The sequence below is a fragment of the Opisthorchis viverrini genome (assembly GCF_000715545.1).
Source record: "Opisthorchis viverrini unplaced genomic scaffold opera_v5_7, whole genome shotgun sequence".
Lineage (NCBI taxonomy): Eukaryota > Metazoa > Platyhelminthes > Trematoda > Opisthorchiida > Opisthorchiidae > Opisthorchis > Opisthorchis viverrini.
Window position 1 is genome coordinate 2,265,054 of NW_008751663.1, and position 16,461 is coordinate 2,281,514.

General features: G+C 41.0%; 2 protein-coding genes across 2 annotated transcripts in view; one reads left to right on the forward strand and one right to left on the reverse strand.

The window, feature by feature from the left end:
• T265_00722 (hypothetical protein) overlaps positions 1-16,461 on the reverse strand; it is a gene marked incomplete at both ends in the record, with an annotated part of 96,201 nt that overhangs the window by 41,537 nt on the left and 38,203 nt on the right. Inside the window, one exon of the mRNA XM_009164571.1 lies at positions 599-730. Within this exon, the coding sequence (XP_009162835.1) occupies positions 599-730 (132 nt within the window). The remainder of the gene's footprint in view (positions 1-598; positions 731-16,461) is intronic.
• The window catches only part of T265_00721 (hypothetical protein), a gene marked incomplete at both ends in the record, with an annotated part of 111,869 nt that overhangs the window by 38,383 nt on the left and 57,025 nt on the right, over positions 1-16,461 (forward strand). The window lies entirely within an intron of this gene.

A 16,461-nucleotide genomic window follows, 5' to 3' on the forward strand; every position in this document is an offset into this window, starting at 1 on the left:
GAAACAAACTTCGTTCCTCGAGGTATTACGACACCGAAAAGGTTGAAGAAAGGCAACCAAGCAAAGGGCTATTGTGTTGCGAGGCTTTCTCTATGTGGTTAATCTTCAACGGTGCAATGATCGTGTAAATCGTGGGCTGAAACTTCGTTCCTCGAGGTATTACGACACCGAAAAGGTTGAAGAAAGGCAACCAAGCAAAGGGCTATTGTGTTGCGAGGCAGCGTTTCTCTATGCGACAGAAATGTGACTGTTTTACTTTTCCTCCGTGGATAGCATTGTCTTATCTCCCGAGGCAGCAATTCCACCCTCCTTCGAGGAAGCGTAGGTTAGTAAAATGAGTCATAAAACCGCACACTCTCACCACTCGACAGTTGACCGTGATGGTTGGCGCGCTAACTCATACAGTCTGAATGCGTCCGAAAAAAACCGTGAAATTCAAAATGAGCCGGTCGTGTGTAGCAGCAAGTGATCTCATAGCTCAAACTTGTAGCCACAGACAAACTGTGAAAGGGATATTCGGACCGTTTCCAGTTTGAAGCGTGAAAGTGAGCGAGCGACGTCTACTGTCAACGGTTGGACGCCGCACTGATGAATTCACCTCGACTGGTGATGAAACGTTTGTAATCCAACTGCCAAGCTCGGCGAACAGACAAACAACCAGTCAGCACACCCGAGCTACCCATATTCCACAACACTACCAATGCGAAGTCCTCTGGCGAAGATGCGCTATCTGTCGAGGTAGTAAATTTGAAAGATGAAGCTTCTTCCCTCATGTGTACAACCTGGGAGATCGGCTGGTTCCACAGAAGATTTATAACACGGCAACCTACCCTACATACACTACTTTTGTACTACGAGGTTACCGTATTGGTATTAATCCGACCAAAAGTACACCGCCTGACTATCTGATGCGAACCAGTCGGCATCCCTCAGAAGGCACAATTATGGCAATATCTCCATAGAAGTACGGAATCCCAAAGAAACCTGGAAGAATTAACGAAGGAAGCTGTCAAGTCGTTACAAAAGATTTAGTATTGGTGTTCATTCCTTTGCTTCTGCGTTTAAGCTAGATGATGGCTCCCAATAGCCTTCTACTTCCTTGTCCGTCTACCCTAGCCCGTCGAGTATCAGCAGGTTACTGCTAGCACCAAACTGGGCACCATGCAAAATTGCTTGAGTCTTAACGACTATACACAGGCCTCTAAATTATCAACCACTATTGGATGGTAGATCAGTCCCGGATCGCAGTAAACCCAATACCAATCGAACCAAACACTGTCGAATGAAAACAAGAGCAGCTTTCAAAGCAAGCATGGTTTTATACAGTGATAAGATTTTCGACATGTTTCTTTGTTGTTCATTTCAGTGTAATTTCTTCAAATATCAAACTCACATCCATGTTTCTCCTCTGAAGAACTTTCCCAGCACCCCACAGAGAACTTCATACGAAGCTGATATAGTTCATTCTCATAAACAGTATGGTCACGCTAGTTTCGCGCAGTTACACACAATCCAGTTTGAAATATCCTGTGAACTGCAATTAGGAGTTTAATAGCTGTTCTCAAACCCACACAGAAATTGTCCACACCCTTCAACAACACCGAACCAACGTATGGTGAAAAAGAATAGTTGCATGTTGGCATCCTTTGCGCTCCTAAATTCACATATTCCATTTTGCCCTTTCCATGACATTCTGATTTAGGGAAACCGAATCAACTGTAAACAAGCGTACCAATTAAGCCAGTATGCAGAGAGAGTGAGGACAAATTTTTTCAGGCAGTTTATTTGGTTTTTCCGTTTTTTTATTAGTCACACCCAAATCGCCCTTAAATTACACAATTGTACTGTAAACAGTTTGACTCTGTTTCCAAGTCGTAATTGCACGGCGAGTTTTGTTTATGTTTTGAATCTTGGTCTACCCCAGTTCACTGCGTTTTTCATGGAGGATCTAAGGACAGTTTACTCTGTTTCTGTTCTTAATCATCTCAATTGTCTTAAGAGCCCTAATCTAGCCTTGAATTAAAAACTGGCAGATACATTTGGAAGATGAATGGCTCAGAGGTTTGCGAAAACTTTACTTTTGAAAAAACAGTGGCCCGAAAGCGACCCACTGTTTGGATTTTTGCACAAGACCTAATATTTTTTCTAGGGTTTACTTCAGAAGGTCTACCTAACGGTACATGATATTGTGATATACGTTCTCGAAACAAATGTCAAGAATTCTAAAACAAGATCAAATAAATCAGCAGGATATTTTGCCTTCATTTCATGGAGTTTTCAGTTCAAAAGAGCTTTCATAAAGCTTAGACTGAGATCTCAAGGTGAATGCAAAAACCAAGAACCATCCAGTGCAAAAGGTTAGGAACCTCGAGCAAGGTTCTGATAGAGAACCTTTCGATGAGAAGTCTGATGACCCATTACTGAGCTTTTCGGTGGAAAGAAGAACGGTTCCGATTCTTTCCTGGCTTTCGGATCCTCACAAGGGATGACGCAGTTTTGCAGTAGATTTTAGCTTTTGAGTAAAGGCATAATTTTCCAGAGACATTTTGAAACCTCTCAATTGGGAAGATAAGCGATAGAATCCTTGTTTTGTAAGACCCGCTTAGGTCATTTAACGTCTTTCATTCATCCATCTGTATAATTTTTGGCTAATAATTACAAGCTGCACTCTTTTATGTTTAATTCAGGATCCAACACATGATTATCCACATTTTGTTTGAAATACACTCTGCTAGGGTTCATGTACACGAGGGTTAGGTTTTTCTCGAATTTCCGAATTCGGGAGTGACGATGTTAAGACGTTTTCTTTGAAAGTAAACCTGACACCTTGGAATTTCACTGGTGTTGCAATTATACTAATCTTGCATTTTATACCGGAGGTTTACAAACCTGGCAAACATAATTAGCGAAGCACATTCATTTGCAAGCCAGTTTGGTTTCGCGTGAGACTCCGCTGCTTAAGAACTTTATAAACGGGGGATTCTGCTGGGTTCCAGGCGATTGCCCCCAAAAACAAATTACTTTGCTAATTTTGCGCAATTTGGATTCAAGTAGAATATAATGTTGACGTATTAGCCCAAGAAGGGCCAAACAAGTCGTGGGTTGTCCAGGAATATTCAGCAACCTTATGAGTAGTGCACCACGTCTGGCACGCATAGTTCAACTTTCAATTTAAAGTTACTTTTGATCCATAACATACCGTAACTAAACATATTTTGTATCAGCATCCGCAAACCTATGCTTAGTGTGGTCAACTTTATAGACAATTCTGCTTGATTGTCCAACATCTCATGAGGGAAACACATCACAGATGTGTAGCCGACGTGTTGACATCAACTTGGCCTCCTGGTATCCATTTCTGGACTGGATTCTCACTTCATTCTATACCGATTGAAGCACACTCACATTAAATATTGCCAAAGCGGTCAGCGCTGAACCCCAATTGCCTTCAACCAAGCGCCCTTTAGCAGGTGTAAATCTGGAAGAGTAAGGCATGGTGCGGGGGTAATCCGATTGGGGTTGTTCGATAGTCATCAGCATGACCAACTGGTAGCTCACAATTGTTGGATGTGGACAAGTGGTGAGTTGAAGCACACTGGTTACTTAAAGTTGCCAGGTGGCCCTCACAAATCATGATACGCAAGTAGGCACACACGTATGGCTAACCGGCACCCACCATCATTCAGATTGGCCTATACGATCGTGGTAGTACAGAGTCATCTATAGCACCTTATAGGCATGACACTTAGCATGATCTATGTAAATCAAACGCGAAGTGAGACCCAGTCATATAAAATACGGTATAATAATTCAAATTATGACAATTCAGCATGGTATAATGCAGCAGTAGTCAATGAGAAAAATCGACGAGCCTGCAGCTCAAAGTGTAGCAGCAAATCATCTATAGATCCACACATGGAGCATATTGAAAGTAGAATAAGTCCAACTAAAAGGAGTAAAATTTAATGTAGTACAGCACAACAAATAACAGTGACATGCAACACAGTAACGTCCAGAAAAATATGGTACATTTTGTGAGTTGACAACGGTAACAAACAAGGAACCCGACAGCCCACGCCAAGGAAGTTAAAAGAATAAGCAATTTGTTCTCCCTTTAGTTTGAGCGTACTCACCTAGATGTACATGTCAATAGTCAGAAAACTAAATAGTAAAAATAAAGCCAATCAACAATAAAATGAAACCTGGTACAGCGCAAAAGTTTTAACATAAGGCATCTGAAATATATAAGACACCAAAGAATACAGAAGGTTAACCCAGAAACTCAAACGAAGAGCTTTGACCAGTGCTCCTATTGTATTGAACGGTTGTACTCACCCGGATGGCAGCATAAACTATCCAGGATCAACATATATCCCCTCAGGGCATAACCGTAAAAAGACCGGTTATATGCTACTTTCTTTTTGCACTCTTGCTGTAGTCTGCTGAATTCCGTAAATTAGATTTCCAATGACATCAAAAATTGATCGCCTCCTTCTCATCAGTTAGTACACAAACAATTAGCGTTGCGAAAAACTGAAGCGTGAAGCAAATTTTCACTGGAACATCCTCCTCTACCTTCCATGTTATGATCAGATTTCCTGTCAAAAATCAGGGTACTATGCTGAAAACGTGTAGAAATGGCTAAGCTTTCTAATATTTGTCACGTTTGAAGCGAAGACCACCGCTTGTCGGCCCACATTATCGGTTCGATTTCGATTTTGAGGATAGCATATTCTGCTTCATTCATTGGTTGCTTTGAATTGGCTGATATCTCTTTGTTTTCCAGTCGAACCATGTATGTAGGTAATTTATTAGTGACTAGTTTTTGTCCATCAACTGAACCGCCTTCTGTCAGCTGGATCGATTCATCACACAACGGCTTTGCAACACACCAGTTTATCCAATGGAAGCTAGAGGGAGCAGACTATTGGTAGATCTTTGCAAAATTCCGTGTCTCGTTTTTCGGGATGTACGCTTCACAGTCCGAAACAGTTAGTGTGAGAGGCCGTCTGTACTTTAACAGGTGTCACTAAACGGTAACACCGAACCGTTCCTATGCAAGCTTTTTTGACGTAATTCACTGTGAACAACATGTATCATTGCCGTGTACTTTCTGTGTCCGGAACGTGCAAGTGTCCTTTGCCAGTCATTTAGAACGTAACTTAATGAGGAGAAAATAGTAATGAACAAATGTAATGTCTTAAACACTAATCGAGCATGGGTCATTAGCAGTGTCGATGGCAGCCAACGCTTTTGGCTATGAGTATGAACAATGTTGTAACACACTAAACAGAAATATTAGATTCCTGGCCCAAACTAGTCTCATCAGACATTTCGGCTGTTCTAGCTCAGTTTAAGTCACCAGTTCAACACAGCCGACATTTCTAAGAGCTGTAGGTTTTTCTGACAGACTCAGGAACGCTGATGAAATTGACATTGTTGGTGCTTTCAGTGTTCTCCTTCTGATGTTTATACTGAGTTTATACATCGCGTTCATCACGCTTCACTGTTTCATCTAAGTGCTGTCGTATTTCGTACACTATATTGTCCTATTCAGTAGTGTAGGCAAAGTTAAGCGAATTTCCCTCTCATCCCCAATATGGTGCCTATAAGTGGACCTTGGGTTATGGACCCTGACAAATCACAAGAAGATTATAGCAACGCCGGAAATTGGGCTATCGTTTCTGCGCGGACAGCCCAGACGGAAGTTGTGAACAAGAGCTGCTGAGAAAAGTCAGATGTGTTGAGATTTTGGCTGGCGTCCAACTGGATCATTCAACAGAAGTAACAGGTGTTAGAAGGAGCCCTCCACAGTTTATGCCTTGAGATTAAATCGTCACCAGAGCGAAACAGTATAATCGACATCTCATTCCCCACTTGAGATTTAGCTAAACGGGTTGGGCCAATTGACCCCGAATGCAACAAGGTGGATGCGGTATGAAGTTTAAAGACCTGTCGCCTGAGACCAGAGACTGGCTTTGAACAGTTATTTTTCTAAGAATCTCGAGCCAACCAAACAGATTTTATGCTACCAATAATAATATTGATGCCTTGAGTTTTATCTGAGTGCACCACGTTTCTTCAGGGATTGTCTGAGGACGGGACAGAAAAACAATCTGAAAATAACTGGAAAACAAATAAAAATGTGTTTGTTACCGCGTTGCTTTTCGTTGTGAGCTCAGTGATCACAGTAAGTAAAAGGAGGTAAACTGCCAAAGGGCAGGTGTGTATTCGAAATATTTCCATAATTCGTGAGCGAGTTTTTTATGGGCGATAAAACAGAGATAGCGGCATTTCATAAGTTACTATTCGTTCAATATTTTAAGCACAAAGTGGGAAGGTCGCGAATACTTCTATAGCCTGTTTCGGGAGTGGCACACTTTAGGATTAATCAGTTTGGTTTGTCGCTTCCGCGTTCCTTAGTAGAGTGTCCTAGCAAAATAGGTTTTGAAAGCGTCCCATGTTTTTCTAAATTTTCAGCGAAAGGACCAATATGAGCAGTGTTCAATCTGAACACAATTAAGCCAAGTTTAATCTGAACTTTCTAGGGGACGTTTCAATTGTTTCTTTGATCCATAGTAATATGTGGACAACAGTTTAGCGCGTACTGAACGGTTATGGGTAGTATGAACATCAGACTTTACCGTACGACTCAAGGCATGTGAATGCGATTGAAGGGTTAAAGGTTGAACGCAGTGTAGAGTAAGAGTTCACAGTTGGATATCTTAGCAACAATCGCACAATTACTTGACTACCATAAGACCAATCCATGGTCATTGGTTTTTGCACTGTGATAATGCAGAATTAAGGAGAGTTTTTGTATAGCCTTACTGAGGTCAGGACGACAGGCTATTTTCGTGAGTGTCGTAGATTCTCAATGTTCCAGCTTTAACAGTGGTGCCAAGAATCGATCGCAACCCAGTTTGGTTGACAGGGTTGGTACAGAAGGCTTTCAGGAACCCAATGATTTCCCTTTTGGTTTATCTTTGTTGAACTCATATTGTGCTCATTGTTCTCAACCTATCAACCCGTTTTTGTGATTCGCAGGAAATAAGCAAGAATCATAGCTGAGAACGTTGTTTGGTGTATACCTAGTCAGGAAAGGCGTGAAACCTTACCTGTCCATGGTTTTCTCAGAAGCAGTCTCAGATACATTGGCCGGTATTCGTGGGTGCCGTTATGTCATTTCGGACAACACCTTCAGGTAGGGTTAGCCAATAAAAAGATTTTGGGACACGAGTGCTTCAGTAGATGGATTTGTGAATAAAAAATTGGTACATCAAGAAAGAACAACACTTGTCCTGATTTGTTTTATTCGGTTTCAAAAACAATCAGTTGCTGCCCTAGGTGGCATTCTTGGCTGCTGCACGAGAAGCTGGTGGAGTAACGTGGATACTACTAATGGTGATGCGAGTAGTTTTTCCTCGTAAATACGCTTTGCGTCTCTTGGAAATTGAGATCTATTACGGAATTTGCGGAGTTGCTATGTAGCATTTGCTTGCATTTGAGTAACAGTCAGTCGATATTCAGAAAGTTCAGGAAGACGCGTTCAGGGAGAAGATGGATATTCAGTTTTGTGGACATGATGTATATGAGAGTTTTGCTTCCCTGTTCGATAGTCTAAAACTGTTCGGCTGGTGTCTATCAAGCAGCTCCGCAGCGGAAGCCTTCTCCCTTTCAGTGGTACGAATTCTGTCATCTGCCTAAAATGGAGTTTTGTACAGAGATTTGTGAGACGCTACTCCGTCTAGTGTAAGATATCTAGATGACGTTAATAGTAACACACACGTTGGAAATATGTCCAAGTATTGACGTCCAGGATGTGTTTGGTGGCCGATGATCAGATGACGCTGGATCTGTTTGTCAAGCTACTGGCTTGCATTCGGCTTCCGATGCAAATCACTTGGCCGGCTTGGTGAACAGAGCAGCTGCCACGGACGACAAAAACAACGGACTACGAAACTGAGCATGTCTCCTGCACTCGTAGCTTCTTCCAATGAAACTCTGAGGCCCGCGAGACCCGCACAACTGTGTTTTGCACATTATTAACCATTCATATTGCTCAACAAATCATCGGGAAGGTTTTGACCAAGGTCCGTGATACTACCTTTGATCTACAAGTGCTATACGCAGGCACATCACTTGTGTCACTTTCTCCACACACTAAACTAAAACAAACTTGGTCTTGTTAATAACACCCACGTGTTGGTCATTGGAACAAAATACATTTCCATCATTGTCTTTAGAATCGTTCCATCTTAGGTGACTGGCTGTTGTCGTCTAATAGAATAACTCCAGGGTTATATTTTGCCAAATTGTGAAACCACTCACTTGGGATGCCCATCAATCATCTATAGTGGAATATGCCATTTGTGGTCGCCACTGTCTTTTGAAATTTGCCACAAACGACATTTGGGAATAGAGCTGGTGTACGCAGTCCATATTTTCGTTCCGTTCACTTGCCTGGAAGATAAGGTGTTGATCTATTGTATCCGTTACCATGGTTACCTATGGCGAATTATGTGTAGTTTTTCTTTTGGCAGTACGGTCGATTCTGTCTTAGTCTCAGGCAGATAAGCAGGATATTAATGGCCGAATCGTCTACCAAGTTTTTTTACGGCTCACCTGTTCCTGAGACCAGATGTTTCCTAATTCACAAGACAAAGGATGATTAACAACAGAGTCTGGTTTTTTTGCCTTAAGAACTGGTTGTCACTCAATAAACACCCAGACACAAAATATCCTGTTGCGTCTGTCAGCTCAAAGCTTCAAGAGCATCACTTTAACACATTTAGGTTTGTTGATAAGGGGAATGTAGTAGGTTAGTGGTCCATAGTTGAAATGAAGGAAACACTGGTGGATGCACTTAGTTCTCTTCTGTTCTGCGATATTAATTTGCGATTGCACAGATTGTTTTATATAAACGCGAACAAACTGTTTCAAAAGGCGGATGGTTTTGCAATTAGGAAGTTTGTCAAATCTGGGCGATCAGAAGGCAGAATGAGTGCCATCATGGGTGGCATTCACGGTGCTGAGGATGGTGAGTAAAACTCAATCAGGCCTAGTTCATTTCCCACCTACAGCAGTTGATCCCTTATGACCGAAGCGGTTCATGGTGAGCTTAAATAATTCAGCCTGGCTACAAGTTGCTTCCATGTGACATACTACAGTCATTCAACGTTTTGTTATTAGATATGTAGTACCGGATCCAGGTCCGTCTTTTCAAGTTTGCAAGTGATTGTGTACTGTTTACACTTATGAGTGGTGGACTGCAAGCCTGAATGTTACTGTCTTTCTTATTACTCGTCGACCTTCGCCAGATGAAGTCTTTCCCTTCATGCCTCAAGTTTGTGTCCGATGTCATAGACTACCGTACAGACTACGGCTGCGGCGACCCTTGGTCTGCGTGTTGGCCAAAAAAATTGACATATTGTGCTAGCAGGACCAATCTGACCTGCAGGTAGATTTGAGAAGTAGAAAACGACAGTCGTTTGCAGCTGGTTGCTACACTTTGTGTACATGACAATGGCCTTACTGGTTGTACTGTGCGACATTGGAATGCTCTTCTTTACCATCACATTATCCGATAAGTGGGCAGATATCAAACGTAATGCCTATTGTATCGGTTGAACTGGAAGACAATCGAGCAGGAGATTCTACAACGGATGAGTCGTAAGCTTATGGAAACAACAGACTTATACAACCGACTGCGGCTTTTAGAACACGGTCCCACGCTAAGAGAAGTGAACATTGAAGCACATCTTTTGTAGCTAATGGAGCACTGGAAAAACAACTCAAGCAAGAAAAACGCCTGCGAGCTAGAATCCGTAATTGAAGTCCACAAGCGGAAACTTAAGACTGAGGCGTAAAACGGAATAACGTGGACGACAGCCGTGGCTTCTGTTCCACCATCAAGCTGAGTACCCATCGTAAAGGTTTATGGCGACAGCATGGCATAGTATTCGGCCGAAGACAATCGAGCAGGAGATTCTACAACGGATGAGTCGTAAGCTTATGGAAACAACAGACTTATACAACCGACTGCGGCTTTTAGAACACGGTCCCACGCTAAGAGAAGTGAACATTGAAGCACATCTTTTGTAGCTAATGGAGCACTGGAAAAACAACTCAAGCAAGAAAAACGCCTGCGAGCTAGAATCCGTAATTGAAGTCCACAAGCGGAAACTTAAGACTGAGGCGTAAAACGGAATAACGTGGACGACAGCCGTGGCTTCTGTTCCACCATCAAGCTGAGTACCCATCGTAAAGGTTTATGGCGACAGCATGGTATAGTATTCGGCCGCCATCATCATCCTCGATAGCACAATATCATTGTTCAACAATGATTGTTCAACAACAAACCTAGTGCTCCCATCATATGTGAATATTCAGACCCGCAAATTATTTGCTTAATACTTTTAAAATGTGTACTCTGAAGTTTAACATACGATACTACTATAGCTCAAGAGATCGGAATATCTTCTCTGTCTCGTCCGAGGGCCATGTCAATAATCATTGTGGTATTCTATGAGAACCACGAACCTATAGGAGATACCGTGCACGTAACAAAACGATCAGTAAAGTGGCCATGACCGACACATACGCACTGCATTGGATAACCTTGGACCATTGCAGTAGGACAGTAATAATATCTGATTGCCTCTTACTATTACAAATTCTATGCCCGAAAGGCTGAGTAACCTAGGATGTTAGTTCTGCAAACTCTCTGTGGTAATAAAGCGCAAGTTTCGTCCTTGCCTCAAATTACGTGGAAAAAGCTAACAAAAAACAGTTATTTAGTGTTCAAAATTTACTCCATAAAACATCTACGCCACTAATTTTTTTCTCCCCGCGAAAGAGGCAATTTATGTGGAAGTATAAAAGCCTTTTGGCACTTTTGACGGTCTTGAACTATATTGCACTCTAACGAACGACTGATTTTTAAATACCGCTATTTTGTTCCAAAACACCAAGCTTCCACAGCTAAATCTCCGGTTTCTGTGCCCCAAACACACACCGTGGCCTATCATGTGACCAAAATGCTTCTGTTATGTTCACTCGCAGCGAAACAAACCTTCCTTTCTTTTCCATTCTTCTGCTTGCGATCCTCTTGCATGTGACGTTTGGTTGAAAACGGCAGCAGTAGTCGAAGCAGCAGAAACAAAGGGCAGGCACACTGACGTTCTTGAGAAACTTCCTCTGTGGTTCACCGGTTTACCTGGCACCTTTCTAGTGCATGTGAATGCGGATGGAATTTCGTTCGCTGTTAAATACGAACTCTAATTAGTTGAAGACAAGCTGTGCCGATATTTCGGGAAAAGTACTTCAAACAGGCTCTGAGGTTAGATTGGTGCAAATTCTTTTGAGGGTTTCTATAGGTGAACGATGCATGGTGATTGACTGCTGGCGTCCTCCCAGTCACTTTAGTGTGAGAATCAAGGCTGAAGGATGGTAGCTTCACACAAAATACAGAAGCAATTTGAAGGTGTTTTGCAAAGAATGACTCGTAATTTTCCACGTTCATGACGGAAAAATTATAGCTGCTTGTTTATTTATCAGTTCACCATTCTTGCTCACAATACTTCATAGTGCCACTTCATTCTGGTTGTAGATTTGTTTGATATTTGGATTGTATTAGCGCTGATATTCTAGATCCAAGGGTTATGATATTCTTTTTTGTATAGAATACTCACTGACTCTTCACAGCCTGTGAGGCCCTGACATGATGCACAATTGTTTACTTTTTTTCCTATACATAAGGTTATAAAGCAAGCATAGCGTGTTGACTTTTTAAGTCATATTACTTATACTGGCAGGGTAAAATTTTTGCCCCAGAAGGAACGACATATCAAGTTAGCAATGCTACTCGCGCAACACCTCTTTTATTCATATGAGCTGTGAAGTACAGGTCATGAATGCCTAATTTATTCAAAACTAGTGAACTGTTCAAGCTTGCACTCGAAATACACATTTTCGATTTGATAACGGAAAATTAGATTTTGATTACGTACTGAACAAGTGCATGTTTAACATCCTAAAACGCAACGGTGTTTCTCTTATCAGTAGACCATAAGACTATTATCAAAAAGAGCTCATTGAGGGGCAGTTAGCTAGCACATAGTTAATTTGCTGAATTGTTCTCCGGTTAACAAGGCAGCCAGAATACAAGTTACAACTAGTCCAGTCAAGGTGGACGAAAGTCATGCATACTGTCATATGGTCAAGGGTGAATTAAGGTATTGTTTTGGAGAGAGAGAATGAGCCTCGCTGCAAAATGCATTATATGAGCATAACGTCTGAACGATCTCAATATATGGTAGGTTAAAAACAATTGGTAGTGGATCAGAAGCGGTTAATTACTGATTATGCCCCTAAGTCCTTGTCATTAGTAGGTAGTTTCATTTGCAACATCGCTGCCCTAAACAGGAATGGAGGATCAACTTAACATTATATTGAATTTGGAGGAATGCAGCTTATAAATCCGGGAACAAACATGGATTAACAGCACTTCAGTACTTAAATAGAAAATCCGAATTTAAAAATTCCACCATTTATGAAATAATAACTTTTTCGCCTACATAGCAAAAGAATATTGAAATATTGTGTACTTCCCAAAAGCGGCCGATTTTTCTTTCATCTTTACCATCCCTTAAAGTGTTCGCCTTGTCCATGAAAATAATTGGAATTGGACTAATCATACTAACCGAAATAAACAGGCTTGTGATTCTAATCATCACCCCGTCCACATAGCAAGCAAAAACTTGATTTTGCCCATTGTCGACACTTTCTAAACTTGATTTTTTTATCCTAATTGGTAATGATGTATGGTAGTTTTACGTTAAATTGTTAAACTGCACGGTAAATTCTTCTGATAACCCACTCTGAAAGGGAACAGTTTTCAGGAAATTTATGTCATGTTCGGATTCCGTGTTTCTTACATCAATAGAAATAGCGGACATATCCGAAAAGCATGGAATATTTCTGATCTTGACTGCCACTGTTCTCGACAGAGAACACCCAAACTGAAAAATGAATGAGCTCAGATCCGAGGGTTGGAACTCTGTTAATATCCTAGAAACTGCTAGCTAACAGAAGCTGCTTACTGCTGCCATGGAGAGAATCAACTTTTGTGCCTCTAGTATTCACAAGACCGAAATGACGCTAAACGTCCAAGCCCATTTGATCCTTTACTGGATGTACGTATAAAAATGGTCACCCCAATGCACACTTTCAGCAGGACAAATTTATTTCAAAGTTTTGAGCGTTCTGTTATGTGTTACGCAAGATTCAACCTTAAGATTTTTACTTTTGAGTATGTGGCTGTGTGGAGGCTTTGGGTTTTATGAGATGGAAAAGCAATCCTGGGGCCTACTGGAAATAATAAAGGTTGGTTAGCACTATATGTATCTTATTGCGATTCTTTAGATTCTGCGTTTTGTCGCAGATAGATGGAAATGAATTTTGCGCTCTACCATGGTTGTAAATGCAGTGTTCTTCACCTCAACAACTATACCTGGGAAACAACCGAGCAGCCTACTATGAAGGATAAGTTCTCTAACACGAAAGATTTAATAATGTAGGATGCGTGCTGCATTATAGTCTATCCACCGACGTAATTCGCCTTTAACAGTAGCATTTTAAACCTATTTAACCTTAAGAAAACGCCCGGCTAATTTTTTTTACTTGTCTGTAAATCGCTTTTACTGCTAACAGCTATTAGTCAAGTGGAGAGTAACATGAACCCCAGCTGAACACCACCTCTTCAAAATTCTTCTTAGGGCATAGATTTTTAAAAGCCCTTAAAGTCAGTTTGTTCTCATGAAGTGTAAAAGATACTGTCGGTAAATTTATTAAATCAAGTTCCTTTACGTTCCAACTATACTCGAGTAGTTTCACCTTGAACTGTAGACTATTTTGTCAGCATTCTTAAGCCAAGTTTACCACACACCTGTCAAAACAGCCAGTCATTTTAATTCTGAAAACACCCAAAAGTGTTTGCAAATTTATTGATAACATTAGGGTTCATTTTATCCATTTCTTTTGAGGACGCTCGGATGGCATAATGACGTTTTAAATCACTGCTAATTTTTCGGTTGCGCTCTATGCATTGTCCTACGGCAGTATCACATCGATGAGTCGCATGGCTTGGGTTTGTAAAAACCGGGAAATATCTGGAGCACTCAAAACCAATTTTTTTTACTTAGCGCATTTTCTAAAGCCTCTAAAAGCAACCTAGTCTAATGGAACCTACTCATCCATGTTGAGCCTAATATTTAGGTAACAAAGATTAACCGAGAGGAATTAAAGCTTGACCGGATGGACCAATTTATGACCAGTGCATTTTTGCGGGTGCAGAAGTTTCATTTTTCCCGTTATCCCTGTACTGATGTATGGTATTAATTTGCTCAAATTTATGCATCCAATTGTCAGTGCAACATACTTGGAGCAAAACAAGCGAGCTGCGCAATAACTGAGGGGAGTGATACTGTAGGACGGCTCTCCATAGAAAGGTTCCAAGTGACACCAGAAATTCCCGTTTGAAGATGGTGATGTCTATGGTAAGGTTTCGCTTCGGGGACTGAACAAGACCCATGGTTCTCTTTTTTCATACAGAATATGACAATAAATTAGACCAAAGCGCAAATAATTTTAGCTAAGAATTGCGTGCCCAACTGGTGATTAAAGGAGAAAAACTCGTTCTAGATGAAAAAAGCCGTGATGGGTTTTGTACCATGCAAACGGAAATCCAGCCACTGGCTCTCCATAAACAGTAATGTTCGTTACGTTGCGTACGGAAGAGGTGCCACGGTGCATTTGTAGTTTTGGAATTTGACGTGCTCAACCACTGTAATTTTTCCATGTCGGTAAGTACTCAGAATCCAAGGAATTGTTGCTTGTTCCTGGTTTTGAATAATTCAAATCCGGTGGCTTTTAACCAAACCAAACGTCATGGTGCCCAAAGCGTGTTGTTTACTCTACACGGTTTTACAATTGACGATGGTCAGATATATTTTTTAGACAATAACTCTCAAATGAATCGCAACATAAAATATACAAGGCCGTATATCCTAAGTTTTTATGCTCAGAGCTGCGTCGTTTCCCGTATTTCGAAAGCTGTGTAACAATATTTTTCTAACTGGTATTTTGATTGTGCTATACTTAGGGGTGTCGACTTTGTGGAGAATAAACCACTGGTTATTTTAATAACTTTGAGAATGGGAAACTTTGTTGTCTTCTCAGGGACGCAGTATTTTCAGCTGCAATATTTTGGATCACAGCAATAAATCGGACTTTTCAAAAAGAATGCCACTAATTGCTGCTGGGTTTCAGGTGTGCCTCGTTGAAGGCGTATACAAGTAAGGGATTTCTGAGAGCAAGTAATTTGTGACATCCTAGATTTCCATCAACCAGTATATTTGTCTACACCACATTTCTTAGGAGAGGGCTTCCAATCCAAATAAGGAAGCCAGGCGGCATGAGAAACTCGTATTATACAAGATTAATACGAGTGTTGTCAAATACTTTAAACCTACAGTTTTAGTTTTGTGGATGAGAAAATTCTTTGAAAAGTGCTATTCACCAAGGAGTCTCAAAAGCAGCCAAATTATCCCAGTGAGTTCCCCATAGGCACATCTAAAACACATCTAAAACATATAAAACAATTCAACGCAGGCGCATAGCGCTTATTAACAACGTATCTACTTTTGCAACGATCCACAAAATGTTTGCCATTCAGGTGGAGTCCCACACAAACCGTGATACCTTCCTGTAATGCACTGGAGCACTGAAGGAATAAGCCAAATATGACCAGTTCGAATAGACAGAACAAGTTAAACAGACTTCCTCAAACTTTTTTCATTGGTTAACTTGGGTTGCAATACCCACCAGCATATACGCATACTGTTTTTTAGCCTTCCGCTCTTTGCAAGTCAAATATCTTTTGGAAGACTTCGCCCACATCTTTGAATAATATTTCATTTTATCTGGCCCGATTGGTCCTGCATACCACATAGCATCATAGCTTTGGAAAAGTACGCTTTATACTTTCACGCCCTTTGAAGAAAAGTGACTATAAAAATGGTCCAAACGTACCGCCCCTATGCTAACTGATGGTCACCCCATTTACCTTATACGTAGATAGCCGACTCGCGCCACATTTTTCCATATCTTTGCATATCATTCGCGATTTCCACAATTCTCTCTTTACTTTGTCTAGGGTTGTGTCTGCTTTTTTATGAATGCAAATAAGATTCCGTCACAAAAGCCGGGAGGGATGTTTTGATTTGCCATTCCTCTTTTTCATCCAGCTCAATCTGATCCACGATAATATGAAACCGAAAACTATTGGGGGCGTTTTAAATAATTCGGAAAATTTTACCTCAGAATACTCCGTTTAGCAACTGTCCTTCCCCGGGTACATTTACTTTTCCATTGATTTTCTTGTCCTTTCAAGTCAACAAA